Here is a 23,775-nt window from a genome sequence, read left to right as displayed (position 1 = left end):
ATTGAGGGGCATCGGCAAATCCCGTCTCTGACTGGGATTGCAGGGAGCCGGAAACGACCCAGAGGGGCTAATATTCTGAGCCCAGCAAAGGGCCTTGGCAGCTGTTCTCTCTCTCTCATCTGAAAGATGGCAGCACCTCCTGCAGCACAGCACCCACCAAGCCGCTATGCCTCAGTTTCCCCATCTGTATAATGGGGACACCATCACCTTTCGCTTGGGAAACTGAAGTCACTCCGGTCTGGGCTGCGTTTTGCCCCACTGCAAATAATCCCAGCCCTGCCTAGCACTTCACATCTCTTTCTGGGCCGTGCTCACTTGGAACTCCACGGCCACCTGGGGGACGGCTCCTCCTGCTCCCCTCGCCCGAGCTACAGGAGAATCCCCACTGGCACCTTGTCGTACAGAGCCCATGCTCAGTTCTGCATCCAGGCAGCAGTGAGAACTAACCAGCTCCTTACAGTGCAAAGCCTGCATCTAGGGGACCGACCCCCAGAAGACGGACAGGGAAGGGCTCAGTCTGTCAGTGCCTGGTGTGCATGTTCTCCTCTGCACCCTGGGGAGCAGAGCCCCCCTGCCCCCTTCAGACGCACACACATGCGCCATCCATGTACCACTTTCACCTCCCAGGAACACGTCTCCTGGCTGGGCCTGCTGAGTCACTGTCTCTCCTGGGAACTGGGACTGGCTGTTCCCAAGGCCGCTGGGCTGACTCACAGGGCTGGGCTGCTTTCACCTTCAGGTCTCCCTGGCTGGGGAAGGAGGGCTGGTAGAGACCCTGGGGCAATCTGCTTCCTGGGGTGGCGCTGCCTGTGTTCTCCCTGCAGCTGCTGCAAATCGCCGTGTGGATGCAGGGGCCACTCGCAGACACAGAGCTCCTGAGATCAGCCCGTGGCTGGTGTGAATCGGCCATTTGCACCAGGAGCTGAAGTGCCAGCCCCCCGCAAAGGGCTGTCCCAGCATGCACTGGGCTCCACATGGATTCTCAGGGTGTGGGGTGGGTCATGTCACTTTGCTTGGAAGCCTCAGTCAGGAATTGGGAGGGACACCGCCCTCGCCTACCCCCCAATGGGGCACCCCCTTGCACATGGATAGGAGCCCCCCTTGGCCTGCAAGCTGCAGTGTTGATGATCCAGCCTCCTTTGGCAGGTGGGTGTTGTCCTATAAAAGATGTCATTAAGGGTCCCATGGCACTGGGAGGGAGGAACCCAGGTGTCCTGGCCCCATTCTGGGAGGGGAGAATCAGACGGTGGTTTCAGTTGTTCAGTGGACTATTTTTCTCTCCCCGACCTGAACTCCTGTGCTGCATCGGTGAAACAATCTGCCAGGTCCCAGCCCAGAAGTGGCTGCATCTCAGTGCTGGGCCAGGGGATCAACCCTTGGACAAATGAATGGGCTATGGAAATATCCATCCTCACCAGCCATTCGCTGAGGGCAGGCACCAGCCCCAGGGCATAAAATAAACCGGAGCCATCTCTCAGAGAGAGAGAGACGGGGAGGGGGGCATTGATGGAGAGGGACGGATCTCTGAGGCATCCACCCATCCATTGGATCTATCTGTCCTTCCATCCCCAATATCTACCAACAGGGACCCAGCCATTGGGCAAAGCCCTAGAGAGGAGTGGGGCTCCGACAATAACTGTGTCGGGCAACACGGACACTGGGTCGGGGAGTCAAAGCTCACTTAGCAGCCTGCAGTGCCGCCCGCAATTCAGGAACAGGGCTCGGGCCTGAGGGGCGTGAGCCGAACTGTGCACGGGGGCAGCGCAGGGCTGGGCTAGCAGGACCGAGCGGCGCCAGCCGTGCACACGCTCACCTTTGTCCAGCTTGTTGTGCTCCTCCAGGAAACTGAACCAGTCTTTGCTCGTGGTGATCGCCTCGTGCTTCTCACTAGGGATGTCCTCCTTGCAGGCCGACTTCAGCTGGTCCAGGTCCTCATTGGTGATGTTCTCCGCCAGCTCCTTCAGCAGGCTGCAGTACTCCGCCATTGCTGCAGGGGAGCACACGGACAGCAGCCCGGTTAGACCCAGCCCTGGCAGGCCAGTTACCGACCCGAGCTGGGAGCCGCCTCCCCTTGCCAATGGCACCCGGGTGCAACCAGCTGGGAGGGGTTTCAGCCCAGTGCCCAGGGCAATGAATTTGGGGCGGTCTAGGCCCAGGTCCCACATGTCCACATCAGAAACGCCGTTAGCCCCGACCCCAGATACGTTAACACTGTCACTGGGATCTACCTCCTGGAAGTGCCCGGGGCTGACACCAGGGCCCCACTGTGCCAGGCGCTGTACCGATACAGTCCCTGCCCCAGACAATCTGGACAGAGAAGACAGGCATAGGGACTTCCCTAGGTCACCCCAGGACGCCCAGCCCAGTGCCTCCCTCCCTCTCAACACCACAGCACTTCTCCGGTGCACAGGGGACCAAGGACCCACTGGGCCACAGAGACTGAGCCCCCCACTCTGCCCTAGACAGGCCTGCTGGTGGGGGAACTCTCTGGGGACTCGGCCCAGGATCGGGCCCACGGACTGTCAGGCTCCTGTCTTCCCCCTCCAGTCCCGCCTCACTGGTGGTTGGTGGCTGCGAAGGCCTTTAAAAGTTAAACCCTTGGCAGAAAGATTCAGCGGCTCTGTGCCAGGAGCCGGGAGCACCAGGGCAGGGAGCATCTGGGCTGCAATGATGAGGGAAGGCAGGGTTAGCAGCCCTCACCCGCTGACCTGGCCTCCCCCTCCCCCTCGAAACCTGCCATGGGGATTGAGACCCACCCCCCCACACCCCGCACGGTGCTTTGAGACCAGTGGGGGTGGGGCGGGGGTGTGGATAAGGCAACAAACAGGGAGCCCAGTTTGCGCAGTCACTTTGCTCCAGCTTTTCAGACGCAGCCTCTGACTCTGCGTGCCCCCGCACCGCTGAGCGCGCGACACGATCCCCTGCTACAGATGGGGAAACTGAGGCTCTGAGGGGGTCGGGATTTCCCCCCCGACACGCCTTAGAACAATGGCAGAGCTGGGAACTGGCTCCTGGCATCCTTACCCCTAAGCCCATCCCCTGGGTGATGCCAGCCCCCCTTGCAGACTGTGCTAAGCATAGACAGCGCTAGCCAGGTCCCTGCACTGGCCATCTATGGGGCTTCCTCCGAGCCTGGGAGAACCCCAAGGCCTGACCGTGCCCAACAGCCCCCACACAGAATCCCCCCAGGTTCAATTCCACCTCCGCGAGCAGGGGGTGCGTGAAGGAGGCTGCTCCAGGTACAGGCACAGGCCTTGAGCGAGCAGGAGGAGGGGGGCAGGGGGGCAGAACGGCGCTGCCAAGGGGGCAGGGGAACAGGGCTGGGAGGCAAGGTGTGCTTCACCACCAAAGCCCTTCTGTACTAATATCGCCCTGAGGTCACTCCGTGGGCCCCCACGCTCCCCCCCCGCCATGGCCGACTCTCGCTCCTACAACAGCCTGCTACTGCCGTACAGACGGAGGAGCAACTACAATGGCTTTGGGGACTCGGTTTCCGCTTGAGGACCTGGTGTACTAGACCTGCAATGCCTGGGGCTTTGTGCTACGAAGGGACCCGCTCTCCAGCAAGGGAACAGACTGGATCCGGTCGTGGTGCAGTCTCTGGGAGGCTGCAGTAAACAGCGGATTGGTTGAACCTCTTGGGTTTTGTCTCTGTGTCCAACACCAACTGGGGGATGCTAGGAGCCTGAGGACACCCCTCGGAGGAGAGACTGAAGAGATCTGGACTGTTCCCCTTAGAGAGGGGATGTGATAAAATCCTGAATGGGATCGAGAAGGGAGATCCAGGGCTGTTCTCCCTGTTTCAACGAGAGACAGTCACTGACATGGGAAAGGGTGAAATTCACAAGTGATCAGAGGAAATGCTTTTTCACAGAACGGGTGATTAGCCTGTTCCTATGGGATGTGCTGAAAGGTGAAAGATCAGGCTGGAGGGAGGTTATTTTGCTGATGATTCAAAGAGGGGAGGCATCACCCATACAGAGGAGAGCCGGAATATTATACAAGAATTGTGAGATGACCTTGGAGACAAGAGTGACAGAAATGGGATGAAATTCAATTGTACCAAGTGCGAAGTCATGCACTTAGGGGCTCATGATAATAATTTCTGCTACGAGCTGGCGGCATATCAGTTGGAAGCGACAGAGGAGGAGAGAGAATTAAGTTTAGAATTTAGAGAATGAAAGGAGGGTAATATAATTAATGCCAATCAGCATGGGTTTATGAAATATAGATCCTGTCAGACTAACGTGATGCCGGGTTTTTGATGAGATTACATGTTTTGTTGATAAAGGTAAACAGTGTTGTTGTAATATACGGAGACTTCTGCAAGGCGTTTGACGTGATCCTGCAAGACATTTTGATTAAAAAAACTAGACTGATCTAGAATTAACACTGCAAACAGTAAATGGATTAAAAGCTGGCTAAGTGATTAGTCTCAAAATGTAACTGTAAATGGAGAATCATCATTAAGTGGGTGTGTTTTCATGGGGGTCCCGCAGGGATCAGTTCTTGGCCCTACCCTATTTAACATTTGTATCAATGCCCTGGACGAAAACATCAAATCCTCACTGATAAAGTTTGCAGATGACACAAAAAGTGAAGTGGTAAATAATGAAGAAGACAGGTCACTGTCACAGCGCAATCTGGATCGCTTGATAAACTGGGTGCAAGCAAACAATATGCATTTTAATACGGCTAAAGGTAAATGTGTACATCTAGGAAGAGTGTAGCCGTACTTACAGGATGGGGGACACTACCCTGGGAAGCAGTGACTGAAAAAGATTTGGGGGCTGTGGTGGATAATCAGCAGAACATAAACAGCTCCCACTGTGATGTTGTGGCCAAAAGAGCTAATGTGATCATTGGAGGCATAAACGGGAATCTCGAGTAGGAGCAGAGAGGTTATGTTATCTCTGTATCTGGCACTAGTGTGACTGTTGCTGGGATCCTGTGTCCAATTCTCGTGCCCACAGTTCACGAAGGATGTTGACAAACTGGAGAGGGCTCAGAGAAGAGCCACGAGAACAATTAAAGGATTAGAAAACCTGCCTGACAGTGACAGACTCAAGGAGCGCGATTTATTTAGCTTAACAAAGAGAAGGTTACGTGGTGATTTGATTACAGCCTATAAGTACCTACACTGAGAACATATATTTAATAGCGGGCTTTTCAATCTAGCAGAGAAAGGTCTAACACGATCCAATGGCTAGAAAATGAAGTGGGACAAATTCAGACTGGAAATAAGGCGCGCATTTTTAACAGTGGGGATAAATAACGAGTGGAACAACATAGCCAGGGTGGATGCATTTTCAGGAGAGAGAGAGAGAGAGAGAGAGAGAGAGAAGTATTAGGGCCAGTGTACAAGGCACTGGGGAAACCTCCTTTGGAATACTGTGTCCAGTTCTGGCCACCCATGTTCAAGAAAGATGAATTTGACCTGGACAGGTGCAGAGCAGAGCTGCTAGGAGGGACAGGGGACAGGGAAATGGAGACCTGTCTTAGGAGAGGAGACTGGAAGAGTTGGGCTTTCTTAGCAAAAGGAAAGCTGACGGGGGCTATGATCGCTCTCTCTAAATACATCGGGGGGGGGGGGGGGTTAATACCAGGGCAGGGAAGAGCTTTTAGGCTAAAGAACAATGTTGCCATAAGAACAAATGAATATAAACTAAAGAACAAATTCAGGCTGGTAATTAGAAGAAGGTCTCTAACCCTCAGAAGGGGGAGGTTCTGGAACAGCCTCTCCTAGGAGTTGGGGGCTGGGAGCAAACAATTCACATTAAGAGAGAGCTGGATAAATTTACGAGTGCGATCGTACGATGGGGTTGCTTGTGATGGTGGGGGGCAGGGCTCAGCAGCCATGGGCCTCACTTCTGGTTCATGTCTTCTGTCCCTAAAAGGGCATGCTTCAGGGTTTCAGACGGCTGCCTGCAAGGGTCAGGAAGGGATTCTCCCATCCCCGCTGCCCCTGCAATGTATTCTCTGTTTGTTTTTTATATCTCCTTCCTCTGAAGCATCAGGGATGGCCACAGCTGGGAACAGGACACTGGACGGGGAGGGCCAGGGCTCTGGGATGGCATCCAGCATTCTCTCCCAGACTGGCTGGTTCTTGCTCACCTGCTCAGGGTCTCACTGAGTCAGGAAGGAACTTTCCCTCTGACATTGCAGAGGGGTTTAACTTTGGCTGTTGGGTTTAATGTGCGGGTGTTGGTGGGGTTGGCGGCCTGTACCATGGAGGAGGTCGGACTAGATGATCTGGTGGTCTCTTCTGACCTTAAACTCTATGGTGTCAGTAGTGGCATCCATTCAGAAACCAGAGACTTTGTGGCTAACCCCTGTCTCTGTGAGGGACTGATATAAAATGCTCCGCAGCCAGAGCTCTAAAGGCAAGAAATGGTCTCTCAGGTGGGGGTGAGATGTCCCCTTGGGCACAGGGTGTTGGTGGGCAGACACTGGGCAGTATTTTCCAGATATTGCCCTTGGTAGCAGGCACAATTCTGGGCAGGTGTGTAATGAAAAGGAAAACAAGATCCCTAGAGATTTCCAAGCCAGCAGCTGGACCCTCCTTAGCTCTGTCACCTCCACTTCAGCAATTCCAGCAGGCGCCGACCCGTCTTTCTTATGCACAAGATTAAAGGGCAGGTTTGACAGGTCTGCCACCTGCCCACGCAGCTCACTCTGAGCACCACGGCCCTTTGGGTGCAGACTCCGGCAAAGCTTTGAGAGCACCGGGCTGTCAGGCAGCAGCACGTAAGCAGTCTATAGCAGGCCTATGTGATAAGCATGTGTATGAGTGGAGATGTCTAGGGCTGTGGGTGTCTCTCTATAGGTGTTTGCCTATGGGTACAAGTGCGTGCACCTGTGGATGGCTGCCTGGCAGCTGAGCGTGCCTGGGGGGCATAGGAAGATCAGTTTGCTCCAAATCCGATAACAGCCACTCTGGGAACTTTCAATCCTAAAGCAGGAAGTTCGGGGCTGCTGGATTCCCCATGGTTCTGAACCTATTCCATTGATTTTACCTTAGTCCAGACAAACTCCCCTAATAACCCCCACCTGCACTCTGCATTGCTTCCAGGTTGGCACAGACTCCTGAGGGGTCTGTTAGTCCCAGCCCGAGGCACAGGTTAGAGATCAGAGTTCAAATCCCAGGGCTTGCTCTGGGATCCGCACAGATATGTGGGACCTGGAGCCCAAACAATCCCTACACATAAAGATTCTGCAGGCACAATTTTCACCAGTGGCACTGGCCAGCCTGGCTTTCCTGACAAACGCAGCCAGAGCCCAGGGTTTTACTGCTGCTGAGTTTTGTCCCAGGAGGCAGAAATCTGCCAATTTCCTGGGGAAAATGTCACTGGTTTTGTCATCCAGATGAGACTGCCCAGCAGGAGCTGGGGGAGGGGCAGAGCGGGGTGAGCATGAGTGTGTGCGCGTGTGTATGTGTGTGTGTGCGAGTGAGTGAGTATGTGAGTGAATGAGTGTGTATGTGATTGAGTGTGTGTGTGCGCGCGCATGTGTGTGTGTATGTGAGTGTGCGTGCATGCGTATGTAAGTGTGTGTGCGCGCATGTGTATGTGTGTGTGCGTGCATGTACACACACCGAGGAGGGGTTTGTTCATTTTCAAGAATGGAGGGAACGGTTGGAATGAACTGCCCCTCCCCCGCATTCTTGCTCTCTCTCTCTCTCTCATTATACTGCTACCCTGTTATTTCTGCTCCGATCCAGCTGCTAATGACCCATGGATTTGGGGGAATGGCCGGATTTTCAGACAGTTTTTGGCAGATTAAGGCGAGGCACCAAACCAGTGACCTGGATAAGAAAGACGCCCCCTCCCCCGTTGATAAACACGCCATTTGGTGACACTTGTTCCTAGCTGGGAGGCTGCTCAGTAGGGAGGAGACGCCAGGGCTGGTGACCAGACCCAGGCATTCATCTTCCCAAGTAGCAACACACGGAGCCCATGGCAGACACTGGAGCTCTCCCAGTCCTCCCAGCTTGCTCGTACACCCCACCGCACACACTCATGCACACCTACACTGCTATTTTGTGGGATACTCCGAGCCCTGCACACTCACTAACTCCCCCCCACAATCACACCCATTCCCACAGCCCTATCAAATCACACTTACACCCCCCATCACAATCACACCCATTCCCACAGCCCTGTCAAATCACACTCGCACCCCAGCACAATCACACCCATACCCCTGCTCACTTACACTCATACCCCCATCAGTACACAACACACATTCCTACACAATTATTCTCATACACACAACTCTGCACAATGCCACACACTCACATACCCCTACACAATGACATACACACCATAGACACCATTACTCTGATGCACTCTTCCGAGCTCAGACACTGACCCCTCAAACACACGCCCTACACAATGACACAAAGCCCAAGTGGGCGCACACACAGAGCAAACAGCATCACTCTGCTCTCCCTAGCCCATCACTCCCCTGCACACACACCCTGACACAGTGCCATACACCCTCCACAGTCACTCCACGTGTGTGCGCACACACGGCCACGCACACACACACAGTGCAGCGAGCACACTAGGGCTGTGGCATCAGTGGGATCGGGCCGGCTGGGCTGTGATTCATGTGATACTCATTGGTTCTGACAGAGATGGGAGCTGCACAGAGCAGAGCGCTGGAGACACCGCGACACACACAATCAGGTCATACTTCACTGCACACTCACCCCTATCCACACGTGCCTCCCTTCCCCCGAGTGCTGAGCACCCCATCTGCCTATGGAGAGAGAGACAGGGCTGAACCGATTCTGCCCAAGCACTCACACCTATCCTGATATCCCCAACACCCCATCATCTACTGACACCCCCCAAAGGCAAAAGATTCTAGTACGCCCAACACACACAAAACCATCGACTGACAGCCCCCATACACGCAGGCATACATGCACTCCATCTACTAACACCCCCAAAGACATATCCCAAAACCCCCAGCACACTCAGACGTACTGACACTCCCCAGTACACACACATCACATCTGATGCCCCCCCAATAGAATGACACCAACACCCCCCCGCCTCGTGACAACTGCACCGCACACAGGTATTTATGGAACCGTATCCTGCTCCTTCCCCTGCCCCCAGCCTCATCCCTCTCCCGTTCCAGCCCCGGTGGGGCCACAAAGACATCGGCCGAGCGAGGGGAGTTCAGAGAGGGGCGGGCAGGGGGGGCAGGGGAGGAGCATGAGTTATGGGGAGAGAGGAAAAGGGTTAAATCCACCCGGCTGGGCAATGGCAGAGGGGGAGAAGCATCTTCAGAGCCCTGATGCGAGTCCCCCGGGGGAAGGGTGGGCAGCCCTGTTGCTCCATGACAGGGGAACAGATCTGGCTGCAGGGTACAGACCCCCCAAGGAGGTGCCATTGGGGTCCTGGGCTGCTGGGTACAGGGCTGCTGGGGAAGTCTGTAGGGGTGACCTCGTGCTGGGCCCTGGGTGCGGGAGGAGATGGGACCTGTGGGGGCTTCCCCGGGCCTGAGATCTGGCATCCAAACTCTGGCAACAGGGCACAATATTGCCCCAGAGCCCAGCCCCCCCATCCCTCTCACTGAGCTGCCTCGTTTCCTCTTCGTTGCCCTGGAAACCACTGCCATCCACCATGACGGTAAAGACGGTCGCCATGGCAACCACTATTTCTTTCACTTACTGTTTTCTTCTTTCTCTCCTTCTCCCCTGGGGCAGCCCCTCCTCCCCCCATCCCGCACACCTGGCGCCTGGAGAGACATGGGGTGGGGATGTGGGGAGGACAGCGGGGGTTGGTTCTGTCAGGGCCCAGATTGTCTCTGACTTTTCCTGATGGAAAGGGGGCAGTGAGGCCAGCAGCCAGCCAGGTGGGGGGGCAAAGTGGGGCTCCATCCATCCAGCCATCCATCCATCCCCAGCATCCGCCTGTCTATCCATCCATCCCCAGTATCCATCTGTCCATCCATCCATCCCCAGTATCCACCTGTCCATCCATCCCCAGTATCCATCTGCCACAGAATCTATGCATCAATCCATACATCTGTCCACAGTATCAATCCTTTCATTGTAACCAGCCAGCGATCACCTATCACAATATGTAATCTATCCATCACGTCTGGCCACCAATATCCAATGCCCCAATTCCTCCATCCCCAGAAACTACCCCTCCCTTCCTCCATCCCCACATCGTTCTCCAGGATCCATCCAACTCCTTCATCTCTCTAACGTCTCCCTCCATCCCCATGTCTCTGGGGCTTCTATAGCACTCTCACCTCGGTCCCGGCCCACCCATGATACACCCCCCCTAATTTTGGTAAAGATTTGGGACAGAGACCCCGGGCTTTACTGCTAACAGCCCAGCTGGGTTTATTTTGTCCCTCTCAAGAGGCATTTCCTGAGCTAAGAAAGTCTGTCCTTGGCATGACCACTAGAGGGTGCTGAAAGCTGGATGCCCCTATCTCTACACTGCCCAACAGAGCATCATCTCCTCTGGAATAACCAGATTCACTGAGAACAAACACTGGAGCCAGACTGGGATCCCAGCACGACTTTCACAGAGGGCCCCTCAGTGTACAAGAGACCCAAGCCACAAACCTGGAGCCGAACATGCCCGCAGTGGTGGTGCCCGAAACCCAGGCCTCCACCCAAAGCCAATCCCTACAAAGCCCTTTGCCCTGCCGCACCCACCCTCTCCTTTTGCTACGGGGAGCTCAAGAGTGCTCGAGACTGGGACAGGGCAGCCGGATGTAGACCGGAAATGTTAGATCCAGGAGAAGGACCGGAATTTTATACACAATTAGCTAAACAGAGACACTCCCATCCCCAGATAACCCCACTGTCTGCCTGCTCGGTTCAGGATCTCCCCCCATCTACTCCTTCCAGGCTGTGATCCAGCCAGGCCCCGGGCCCTTACCCCTCGCTGAATATCCAGGCATCTTCTGTCCTTCTAGCAACAGCCTCCTCCCTCCTCTCCAGCCACACCCTCTGCCCACTGCAGGCATGAGAGTCTCCTCCTCTGCAGCCCCCACCTCCCTCGCATCTCTCCACTGACAGAGCTGTATCTGTCTCACCAGACATCACGTTATCTACCCAAGTGTTGGGCTCAGGGATCCAATCTAACCCCTTTCTAGAGTCTGGGATTGTTCCCACCAGCCCCATCTCACTACTACACGATCTGTTCATTTCAAGTGGCCACGACCCCATCTCCTGCCGCAGGCCGGTCATGCCCCAGCTGTGCACAGGCCGCGGGGGAAGAAGGGTGTGTGTAGCGTGCGCACGCAAGTGCATTTCCTGGCCCCATTTTCTCTCCATAGAAACCTCACAGGCCACCCCCTTTCTCAGGGCTGTTTTTCTATTCTCCGGGTTTCACTGGGAAGGGGAAATTCCTGTTGTGTTTCTTTAAAGGGAAACGTTTCCCAGCTGGCCCGTCTTCCTGAAACAATGAATCACTGGCTCGGCTCTTGGCCCGGTCTCCTGGGTTCTTTTTTCCGCTGTTGTTCCAGGCGGATTTTTTTGCACTCAGTATTCCGGGCTGCCCCTGCAACTTGTGAGTGTAGTGCACAGGGGGATCCTTTCTCTGCCGGTCTCTCCCATTCGCTCCATCCCAGGGAAGGTTTCCTCCCCATTCATCCGCGCCTTTCACTTCTCCTTCCCGCCCCCCGCCACTTTCATTCTGACTGGTTTTCTCTCTTCTCCCCCTCTTTTTGTTTTGTTTATTCCTTTCTCTCCCTTTTGTCCCGCCGGCGTAACACAGCCCTTCAGGGGTAATAAACTGCCCAGCCTGGCTTCCTGCCCGTTTCCCAGGCAAGCTGGGTGGCACGAAGAACAGAGCATGGTACAGAGATGGCTGGAAGTGCTGTTAGAGGAGGGGGACTGTGGGTTAGAACTTGTGGGTTCTATTCCCAGCTTTGGGAGGGGAGTGGGGTCTAGCAGTTAGAGTGGGGACACGGGGAGTCAGGTTCTGTAGGTTCTCTGCCTGGATCTGGGAGAGGAGTGGTTCCTATCTTCCCCAGGGGTAATCTGCCCCAATGCCAGTCTCTCCTCATGCTAGTGCAGTACGTATTCACTAGTGCAAAGAACGCCCGGAAAGACTCATCTCAGTTCTCTGAACCCAAGTCAGCCCAGTGCAGTCCATGTTGTTCCAGCTCCCATCTGCCTTTCCCAAGTCAGTCTGGCCAGGCCTTGACCCTTCCAGTCTCGTGCCCCAAACCCTGAATGGCTAGTACACTCTGAGCCAAACTCCATTGCCTTCCATGGGCATTTGGACCCAAAACAACTGCTTCAGGGCGACATGGCTGTACGTGTCCCACCTGCATCCCAGTTCATGGCGCTTCTCTTTCACTTTGCAAGTTCTACAGAAAATCCTCTAGGGTTAATCTCTACAAGCTCTCAAATAGAGGGATAAAGATCACCTCCCCCCCTCAGCTCCCAAGCCAGTACAGGTTACTGTGGTCTTATACAAATGTTACAGCAAACAGACAATAGCCTTGAACCAATAGGAAAGGGGTCACCAGCCAATCTCAAAACAAGATGCTCCACAGCACCCCCTACTGCCCATTAGAGTCATATGCTCTGCACCTTCTCTGTGACAGCAAACCCACCAGACAGGTGCATTGGACCAGCTTTGGCTAAGTCAGGGTACCTGGGTTCTGTTCTCAGTTCGGCCACGGACTCGCTCGGTGACCTTGGGTGAATCTCCGTGTCTCAGTTTCCCCATGGTAAAACAGGGATAATAAACCTGATCTTCCTTGTAAAGCTCTTTGAGATCCGTGGAGGAAAAATGCTATAGAACTAGTATCCCTGCCTAAGATGGTGGATGAGAAACAGATCCCAGAAATGACTCCATGGCAGCTTAACCGAAGGCGACCAATAATGTCTGACTGGCCGTTATAGGAAGGCCCCTTTGCAGCACTCTGGTAGGGTAAAGGGGCCTGCCCCAAATAAGAATCAGGCCCAATAGCCTCTGGCTGCAACAACTGTGGTGCGGGGGATAACAGGTGACACATTTTGTCAGTGATGGGGGGGGGCACTTTGGGTCATTTATTGCATGTCAGTTGTATGTTATCACATGTGGAGATCTGTTACAGCATGTTCTGGGGTTACACGTGTCAAGTCAATTTTTGTACATAAGTTACAACATGTGCTTTCAGTTACTGCAGTCCAAATGATATTACCCATGGTAACTTATCACCTGTCTGTTATGGCAGGATAATGTGGTCATTTATGGAATGACAGTTCCACGGTATCACAAGTGAGATCAACTATGGCATGTGCTGTCAGAAGTCCCATGTCATTTATGGCATGTGCTTTTGGTCATCCCAGGCCCGTTACCATGTGTCATGTTAGTTATCATTGTTATGGCATGTGGGGTAATTTATGGCACGCCAGTTGTCTACGGTGACATGTGAGATCAGCTATGTCATGTATCCCACACATCAATCAGGACAGCTAGTGTGGGTCTGCTATGTCATGTGTGATCATGTAGGACATGCCAGTTGCATATGATTGCATGCTATTTATGGGATGTGCCGTCATCACATGTGCCGTTGCAATGATGCCACATGCTGTATGTAGTTGCGGCATGTGCTGTCCATTATCCCATGTCAGTTACCATGTGTCAGGTGGGTTATCATGGGGCCCTCATGGCAGACGAGCTCAGTAATTGTGTGTTAGTTAAATGCCGGCGCGTTCCCTGAGGCTAGCTATAAATCAGGCCCTTCTAACCGCCGCTTAATGCATCTCCAAAGCGATCCTCATCTATTGCTATTTAACTGGATCCCAATAACAGTCTGGCTCAGAGACAACAGCTCCCAGGGGGCCATGGAGGGAAAACAAGCCCACACTCCCAGCCTCTGCCTACTCACGGGCTCCCCAAGGCCTGTCCGAGCAGCGGCCCCTGCACACCCCATGACTCAGGGCACTTGGGACAGCGTTGGCTTCTCCAGCCACCAGAAGGGCCTGGAGCAGGCAGACAAGATGCAGCCCTGCCCTGTCCCCCTCAGGGAACGTAGAGATCAGGGTCTCCCCATCTCCCAAACTGCAGGGAGGCCAGAGGCCAAGTCCCCTTCTCCTCTCTGCCTCTGCCTGGGGAAGCTCCAGCTCCCCTTTGGGGGCTCAGGAACAGGAGGCCCCCAGAGCCAGCCCCAGAGGAAGGGAGCTGGGGGGAGGGCACACTCACTCCACTACAGGGGTGGGTGAAACCTCCAGTGGCAGGAGCCCATCTCACCCTGTGCAACCCGCTGCTGTTTCACATGGAGACAGGATTTTCCTTCAATTCCTGTCCCAAAGTGCCAAGCAGCTGTTACCCAGCTGCCCCATTCCACCCCAGAGGTGGCTGCATTTCAGCAAGGAGGGGAAAGTGACACATCAGGGCAATAACACATAGCAATGGGGGTGGGAGGAGGAGTTTAACTGAGGGGAGGGGTGGGTTATGAAAGGAGAGGCCCCCAGGCCCCAAGCAGCAGCAGGGAGGGGCATGGGGTGAGGAAAGCTGATGGTTTCACTTTGCTCCAGACAATCGAGCCTTTCAAGCTCCTGGTAATTGAAGCCATGAGGCATCAGCCTGACATTCGGGAAGAGGAGAGAGTGGTGGAGCTGGAAGGAAGGGGGCTGGCTGGGGGATCCCAGGGAGCAGTCTGCAGGAGGCTCCGGAACGGCATTCCAGGGATTGTCTCCCACACCCCAACCACCACCCCAATACTCACTGCAATTCCAGGGGAGTCCCAGGGACTGACCAAATTCAATCAGCAGCTGGGCTCTCGATGATTAAACCGTCACTCCCAGGGGGACATCAGCACACAGTGGTGATGGTGACATGTGTGGGGCATAGGAACAAACAGTGGGGACATACAGTGACACCACTGACAGACAATCCAACCTCAGCATCACACTGCCCTAGAACCCCAATGGGCCGATCCAACCTTACTGTCACACTGCTCTAGAACACCCGCAGGCCAATCTGGCCTTACTGTCACACTGCTCTAGAACACCCATGGGCCAATCCGACCTCAGCATTACACTGCTCTGAAACCCCCGTGGGCCAATCCAACCTTATTGCCACACTGCCCTAGAACCCAAATGGGCTAATCCTATCTTATTGTCACACTACTCTAGAACACCCATGGACCAATCCAACCTTAGCACACTGTCCTAGAACACCAGTGGGGCAATCCAACCTTATTGTCATACTGCTCTAGAACACCAATGGGCCAATCCAACTTCAGCATCACATTGCTCTAGAACTCTTGTTGGCCAGTCTGATCTCATTATCAAACAGTTGGGAATTTTCATCATCCAGGTCTTTGTCTACTAATTTAAAGAGCTCATTAGGCAAAAGAGCTAATGTGACCCTGGAAGGCATAAACAGGGGAATCTCGAGGAGAAGCAGAGAGATTATTTTACCTCTATATTTTGCACTGGGGCGACTGCTGCTGGAATCCAGTGGCCAGTTCTGGTGTCCACAGTTCAAGAAGAATATTGATAAATTGGAGAGGGATCAGAGAAGAGCAACAAGAATGATTAAAGGATTAAAAAAAAAAAAAACCCTACAGTGACAGACTGAAAGAGCTCAATCTCTTTAGTTTAACAAAGCAAAGATTAAAAGGTGACCTGATGACATCTTGAAATATCTACCCTGGGAACAAGTATGTAATAACAGGCTCTTCAGTCTAGCAGAGAAAGGTCGAACCCGATCCAATGGCTGGAAGTTGAAGCTAGACACATTCAGACCGGAAATAAAGGGGTAAATTTGTACCAGTGTGAGCAATTAACCGGTGGAACAATTTACCAAGGGCTGTGGTGGATTCTCCATCACTGACCATTTTTAAATAAAGAGAGGATTTTTTTCCTAACAGATCTGCTCTAGGAATTAGTTTTGGGAAGTTCTCTGGCCCACGTTATCCAGGAGGTCAGACTAGATGGTCCCTTCTGGCCCTGGAATCTAGGCATCTTATCACAGATTTGTCCCCCCAAAAGGTACACGTGGGGGTTTGAACCCAAGCAGGAGCCACCTATGCCACTAGGAATCTCACTTCTCTGCTCTGTTGCTCAGTTTCTCCATCTATAAAGGACACCCCCCACCCCCAGTGCAGGGGCTGGGAGACTTAATACATATTTATACATAAATTATATTGCAAATTGTTGTGTTACAGTGCTCTCACACCTTCTAAGGCCCCTGAAGCATTAATGAATTAAGATTCATTCTCCCCCAGGGAAGACAGGTCAGTAAAGAGGTCAGCAAATAAACAGCATCAATAAATACATTGCTCAGTGAATGAACACATTGGAGATTTAATTGCTATCAGTAGCTAAATGTGTTACAGTCGCGGGCTGGATGGATCCATTCCATCCCAGCTAGTCATAATTCCAGTGACTAATGCAATGTGATTTGTTCCTTTGGGGGTGTGTTTGTAATCTATATTCCAATTCTCAGACTGAACTGAGATAAACTCCAAGCACAAAGCTCCCACGGTAACATTATTTCTAGAACTAGCTGGGAAAAGGGAGAGAAATTCTGTGGTTTGTTTTTTTTCAAAATACCACTCTACATCCTACACCCCCTCCCCCCTTTTTATTTAATTTTACAACATTTTCTGTAGCTGGCAGAAAAATGAGGAAGGGAAAATTCTCTCTCTCTCTCTCTCTCTCTCTCTCACACACACACACACACACACACACACACTCTCTCACTCCCTTCCCCATAGCTGCGCACAATGGAGATTTCTCTCGCCCAGGGCATTGCACAGCATCACACAGCACTCGAGTCAGGTGACAATAGTAGTGACTTGCCTTCTTCCAACCCTGAACAAGGAACTTTATTAGAATGAGGAAAACAGGGTCATCCCTCCAGATGATCTGCCTCTGCTTCGAATCTTCCCTGGTCCTGCTCCTCAGACTGCTGGCTTCCCCCTGGGGACTGCCAGTCACAGGACAGGTAGCCTCCCAACCAGCAGCTGGATGCTGCTGGGTGTCAGAGCCCGGTTGGTGGGGTCTCAGTGGTGCTAGACAGCGCTTCCTCCTGGCCATTCAGGGGCAGAGCCAAGAGGGGCCAAAATCCCTTTGGAGGGCAAGGATGACCTTGGAGAGGTAGATGTGGACTCAAGCATCTAGTAGGGGAATGGGGAGTGAGTGGTGGGGGAGCTGGAGTAGATCACACGGGCTAGGGGATGCGGTGGCCTTCCCCATGGGGACACTGGGACCTTCAGCGTCCCTCACAGCACAGGGCTACACTGGATCTAAAGGGGGATTCTTTATCCGGGCTGCTGGGCACAGACAGACCCTGTGGTTCTTCCTGGCTCTCCAGTTCCCAGCCCACATGCCCAGTGTCACCACATGGGGGGCAGCCTGTGTGCTCAGCTCTGGTGGAAAGGACCCAGGATGGCAAGCCAGGGGAGGCATTCAGCTGGTGCTATGGTGGGCAGAGATTACTGGGTCAGTAATAAGACAAGGAGAGGGAGGCCAACCAGACCCTGCAATAGGAAGAGGAAGACCATGAAAGGGCTGCGCCAAGTGACCACCCCCTTCTGCCTCCATTCATGCCTTACATGCAAAGTGCTTCCTGAATATGCATGAAGGGGCGTGGCTCAGGGAGCCCCATTCACAAAAAGCAGCTCGCACACACCAGCTGGATGCTGTGATGAGAGTAATTATTTTCTCTCCCCAGCCAGGCTATTTCCTCAGTGGAGTGACAAGGAAAAAGCAAGAAGGAGTTTGGTTTATGCTTCCTGTGTATCCAGCCGGCTTGGGTCCATCCCCACTAACATCAAACATTTAAATTTGTTCTCCCTGGCTTCGGCCCTGTCCGCATTCCTGAACTGCTCTGCCACAGCCCCTCCCTCCGGAAAACGGAGCATTGTCTGGGAGCCAGGACTCCTGGGTTCCACAACACACCTCTCTGGCGAGGGAGTGGAGTCTAGTGCTTAGAGCAGGAGGCCTCCTGGGTTCTCTAGAGGTTAGAGAAGGGAGATTGGGAGCTAGGACTCCGGGGTTCCTTTCCCAGCTCTTGGGCCAGTCACTTCCCCTTCCTGTGCCTTTGTTATCTGCAAATTAGGAAGCAGGAAATCAAGAGCTGTGAGCTCCTCAGATGAAGGGCATTGTAGAAGCACACAAGACTTTGGATTGGGGGCCAGCGTTCGGCAGCAGCTCCATTGGTGAATCTTGGGCGGGGGGGGGGGGGGAAAAGGTGTCTGCGGCTGAAATGTCTGATTCTCCCCACTCAGAAGATCTCCGCTTTCTTGGGCAGGGGAGAGTGCAGCGCAGGAGATGGGAGGGCTGGAAACAGCAGAGCTGCCCTGAGCCTGCGACTGGGGGAGGAAAGGCCCTAGAACAGGGGGGAGATCATGCCCAGGGCAGAGTCTGCAGCTGGCAGGGGAGGGGGATGGATACAGGTTCCTCTGGGGTGGGGGGCAGTTGATTCCCTGTCAGAGAAGCTGCCCCACACAGACCCTCTGCAGGTCAGTCTCTCCCCAGCATGTGGTTCCCCCCCACACTCTCCTCCCTGTCCCCCCCTCCCCCCAAGCCGCTGGGAAACGTGGGGGCTGGTTTGACAGAGCAAATTAAAGTTTGTGGCCCTGGATGAAATGTGAAATTGGCTGAGCAGCTTGATTGGGGGGGAGGGGGAGGGAGGCATAGGAGGGACCCGCCAGGGGACTGGAAGCAACAGTGGTGGGGTTTCTAGGCGCAAAGAAATCGCCATGGCAACTGCCGAGTCCAGCATTATTTTAACCCTGGCATCCCCTCCTCACTAGCTAGGTAGGATTGGTTCCCTTCTCTTTGACTGAAGAGATCCTGGGGGTGCCAGGTGCCATCCTCCCCCACCTCCCCCCGCACCAGGTGGGTACAAGGCTGGGGCACAGGTGCACCCACTGCCTAGGCCCAGGGTAGTACCCAGCACAACCTCGGCTGTGCCCTGCTTTGGCAGAGCAGATGGGCTCAAAGATGGAGGGGGGTATGGGGATGGCAGCAGTCTCTAGGTACCAGTCTGAACTGTGTGTGCGTGTAAGAGAGAGAGAGATCACCACTTCCCACTGGATGGAAGCAGAACTGCCTGGCTGTGTGTCAGAGCCCCCACACTACTGACAGCCAGTGGGGATTCTCCTTTAGTTCAGGTGTCAGGTTTCCAGCATAGAAGGCCCTGGGGTCACTCCCTGCTACACCTGGGAAGCTGTGAGCAGCTGTAGGTCTGCTGCAGTATTTGCCTCTTATAAATGAGTAGATTGGGGTGGGAGGGTTGAAAGGTGTGCTCTACCTCCCACCCAGGATGCAGGAGATGGGGGAGGGGAAAGGATGCAGTGGCGAGAGGAGGTGCTTGGAGTGAGTGGGCAGGGATGTTCAGCAGCAGCTGGGAGCGGGGAAGCTTCAGCCAGCCCCCAGCCACGTGGGGAGAAATACCCTCCAGCCTTTCCATGCAATGGTGTAACTGAACCAGCCCCCCACCCTGGCCCCCCATCCCCACCTCTATATCGATGGTCCCTGTTTCTGCACTGTCTGGCAGCAGGGGGTTCGGGGGTGGTACCTCAGAGCCCGGCAGGCCCGACCCACCTGAGATTCCCAGGGAATTTGGTCCCCTGGAGCGACCCGCTATCCTGAACAGCCCAGCAGGGGGCACCAGCTGTCACAGCTAGAGACTCACCCGCTGCGCGTTCACAGGTGGATCACGGAGCAGGCCCCAGAGATGACCCGCCCCAGTCCTGCCTCCAGCATGATGTGCCTCTCAGCTGCGGCAGGGACTGTCTCTCCCTGGGTGTCCGGATAACGCCCAGCCCAGGAGGGCCCTGATCTCAGCTGGGGCAGGGACGGTCTCTCCCTGGGTGTCCGGACAACGCCCAGCCCAAGAGGGCCCTGATCTCAGCTGGGGCAGGGACGGTCTCTCCCTGGGTGTCCGGACAACGCCCAGCCCAAGAGGGCCCTGATCTCAGCTGGGGCAGGGACGGTCTCTCCCTGCCTGTCTCAGCTGCCGCCATTAGAATGATCTGTGCACTCCCTTAACGTCCCAGCCCAGCCTGTCGGCTCCACAAGCACAGAGGAGAGGGGACTTCGTGCTCACCTCCTGCCTCCTCCAGCTGGCTGAGCTAAGGACCCACCACATTAACAGGTGACCTAGCATCTGCAAGACAAGCCGACCTTCGACCTCGGCCAGACCCTGCCGGCCACTCATAGCCAGACACCGAGTCTGCCAGCTGGCTGGTGGCCAGGGGCAGGAGATTTGACCCAGTGGCTGCTGCAGCCGTCTAGAAACACAAACGAAAGACGGGCCCGTGGCTAAAGCACAGTCCTGGCATTCGCAGCTCTGGGCCTGGCTCGGACCAGGAGGGAGCAAAGGGGCTGGAGGCCAGGACTTCGGGGTTCTGTTCCTGATTTTGCCATGACTGGCTGCGTGACCCAGGACAAGTCATTTCACAGCAGGGACCTTTCCGCCGAGGTGAGATGGGGCTGCCCACTCCAATCACCCCTGAAATTCTGGCCCCGCTGAGATCATGGGCAAACACTCCCATTGAGTCATAGATTCCCAGGCCAAAAGGAACCACTGTGATCATCCCTCTGACCGGCATAACTCAGACAATAACCAGCGCCGAGCTTTTAGACAAATATCCCCTCTCGAGTTAAAGATTGTGGGCGACGCAGAATCCCCCACAACCCTTGGGAAATTGATCCAGTGGTTAATTACTCTGACTGTTAAAAACGTACACCTTATTTCCAGTGTGAATGGGTCTAGCTTCAACTTCCAGCCATTGGATCGTGTTGGACCTTTCTCGGCTAGGCCGAAGAGCCCGTTATTAAATATTTGTTCCCCAGACAGATATTTATAGACTGTGATCAAGTCCCCCCCTTCACCTTCTCTTTGTCTCTCTCGCTCTCAGGCAGGTTATCTCATCCTTTAATAATTTCCGTGGCTCTTCTCTGACCCCTGTGCAATTTATCAACGTCCTTCTCGAAGAGGGGGCTCTGGAACTGGACACAGGATCCCAGCAGCAGTCGCACCAGTGCTAGATACAGAGATAAAATAACCTCTCTGCTCCTACTCGCGCTTCCCCTGTTTATGCCTCCCCAGCCCAGGATCACATTAGCTCTTTTGGCCACCGCATCCCACTGGGAGCTCATGTTCAGCTGATTATCCACCACGATCCCCAAGATCTTTCTCACAGTCCCTGCTTCCCAGGATCGAGTCCCCCATCCTGTAAGTACGGCTGCACTCTTTGTTCCTAGCTGTGTACATTTACATGCAGCCGTATTAAAACGTATCGTTTGCTTGTGCCCATGGACCAAGCAATGCAGATCGCTCTGTCGGTGACCTGTCCTCTTCATTTACCGCTCCCCCAATCTTTGTGTCACCTGCAAACTTTAGCAGGGATGATTTTAGGTTTTCTTCCGGGTCATTCATACAAACGTTCAATAGGGTGGGCCCAAGAACTGATCCCCGCAGGACCCCGCTGGAAACACGCCCGCTCGATGACGATTCCCCAGTTACAATTACATTTTGAGACCAGCTTTTAATCCCTTTAATCTGGGCCGTGTTCATTTTATATCCTTCGTGGTTTTTTAATCAAAATGTCAGGCTGCGCCAAGTCCGACGCCGAGCAGGAGTCTCAGGATGTTCTATCTATTGGCTTTGCTGGGAGCAGGATGGGCCAGTCCTCACACTTATCTTGGCCCACCTTGAGCAGGAAGAAGAGCCCCCCGGGGGTGGATGGAGACACTGCCTCCCACACACCCCCAGGACCCCCATCCTGGAGACAGCGGGAATCCGAGCTCCATTCCATACCCCCCGCCCCTCTTTATCTCCCCTGGACAATCTGCTTAGTGTGGATCACGCGGCCCAGACCTGCCGTGATGGGAATTGCTCTGCTACCAGCTCACCCCATTTGGGCAGAAGTAATCCCCCGGCTTGTTGCTCTCCTGAATGCTGGCGCTGCCCTAAATACAAAGGCTTGGGGGGTTGGGAGAGGGATGGCAGCTGGGGTGGGGCCTGTCGCTCTGACAGGATGTAGCACAGGAACGGGGACGCAGGAAGCTGGTTTGTAACCAGTGGAAACAACCCAAACAGGGCACTCGCTCGTTTCCTTCCTCTCTCCCTCCGCATCTTCCTGTCTTTGTCCCTCGCCATCCATCGCGGCACACACAGGTGTGCGAAGAGGGATGGGGGGGCGAGTAATCCTGGGTTCTGGGCCAGCTCTGGGATTGGCGTGGGCGCTAGTGGTTAGAGCAGGTGACTGGGAGTCAGGACTCCTGGGTTCTGTTACTGATTCTGCCACTGTACAATCACATGCCCAGTCCATGATAAACATCCTCCTAGTTACTCCTCCTCCAGCCGCTAACGTTCTGTGTGTAGCCACGGCACCTGGCATTCGAGGTGCTCCAGGTGCTTTGCAAATGTCATTTTAGGTGTCTGGAGATGTAATTATGCAGCTGTTTGGGGGCTTTTCCTTAAATATCCCGAGGCTGGCTTTCTCCGGGCAGTCCTGGGTGATGCAGGAGCTTTCTGCAAGGTGTCCGTTTCTTTGGAGAGCATCCAGCACCGGAGACAGACAGGTCCTCAGCCCCCAGCAGGCTGTTGATCTCGGAGCTGTTCGGCACGAGTCCCGGATTGGGGGATCGCATCGGGGAAGTCACTGCTGTCCCACAGGGGAGCTGAGCCCCCTCGTTCATATCGATCCTGCGCTGGGTGGGTTTGTACGTGGATTTAACCACGGCACATGCCCTGCCACCCTTTCAGTTTTGCAGCAAGTTCCGAGATTGAGTCCAAAGGGTTTTTTTAATCTCCAAAGCAGGAAGAGCTCTTCCTCCGGCTGCTTGTTTACAGATTTGCAGATGAGCATCTGTGGGGCAAAGCCACGGCCAGCTGATTGCGGCCAAGGGAAGAACCGATTTAGCCTCGGCGGATTCAGTGACTGTTGGTTGGCTAGGATTATTTCTGGGGGATGCTATGCAGCAGCAGCTAACACAGAGGCTTTTCTAGCCGCGTGAGCTGAAGACATCTCAGACTGGGCACAGCGCACGGAGGAGGGATGAAGAGGTGGCTCAGGCACTGGGCTAACGCAGCTGCCTCTGCCACCTAAGTCCAAAATGTCGGTGCCACTGAGATCCTCAAAGCCCTTGCAACACTGGTGCCCAAGGTTTGGCCTCAGTTCCCCCTCTACCTTGGCTCCCCCATCTGTGACATGGGAGAGCAGTGCTATTGATCTGTAGCTGCCTCAGTCGTGGAGCAGGACCCCAGGGTGCTAGGCGCTGTACAAACACAGTCTCTGCCCCAAGAAGTTGACAGTCTAAGCAATAATCCTCCCCTCCTCAAAGGGATTTCAGGAGAGCCAACAAGGTGCTCAGAGATGTGTGTCCGAGCAAGGCGGGAGAACCAGCCCTTTGGCACGTAAAAGGCCATTAGGATGCATTCACTTGAACAGCTCCAGCTGGGCACCCGAGGGGCGCACTGGTCTCAATGAAGCGAGACAAATTCCGACTGGAAACGAGGGTCACGTTTTCAACCATCGGGAGAGCGCCGAGGACGGTGGAGAAGCCGGTGTCTTCCGGCGCTGGCCTCGGATGTAAACCTTGGTGCACATGAGACCTGTGGCAGCAAAGACCGGAGACAACCCAACCAAGTGGAAGCCGGGGAACGACCCCAAATGGGAACATGCAGAGCCTGCGCAAACACGGACTCTCCCTGATGCGGTGACCCCTGCCAGCACCCCGTACGCCCGAAGAACCAGTCCAGATAAGTGACACCACCTGGTCTTGGCTGTGGTGTGGAGTGACCAGGTATGATGGAGATCAAGGGTCAC

General features: G+C 54.4%; 1 protein-coding gene across 1 annotated transcript in view; it reads right to left on the bottom strand.

Annotated features, from left to right (window-relative positions):
• Nucleotides 1-23,775, bottom strand: part of PEA15 (proliferation and apoptosis adaptor protein 15) — a 40,143-nt gene that overhangs the window by 3,587 nt on the left and 12,781 nt on the right. Inside the window, 1 exon segment of the mRNA XM_065420533.1 lies at nucleotides 1,814-1,987. Coding sequence (XP_065276605.1) covers nucleotides 1,814-1,987 — 174 coding nt within the window.

Source organism: Emys orbicularis, chromosome 20, assembly GCF_028017835.1.
Source record: "Emys orbicularis isolate rEmyOrb1 chromosome 20, rEmyOrb1.hap1, whole genome shotgun sequence".
NCBI classification, from domain to species: Eukaryota; Metazoa; Chordata; order Testudines; family Emydidae; genus Emys; species Emys orbicularis.
Note: the sequence above shows the minus strand (reverse complement) of the source record. Positions and strands in the feature narration are given on the sequence as shown.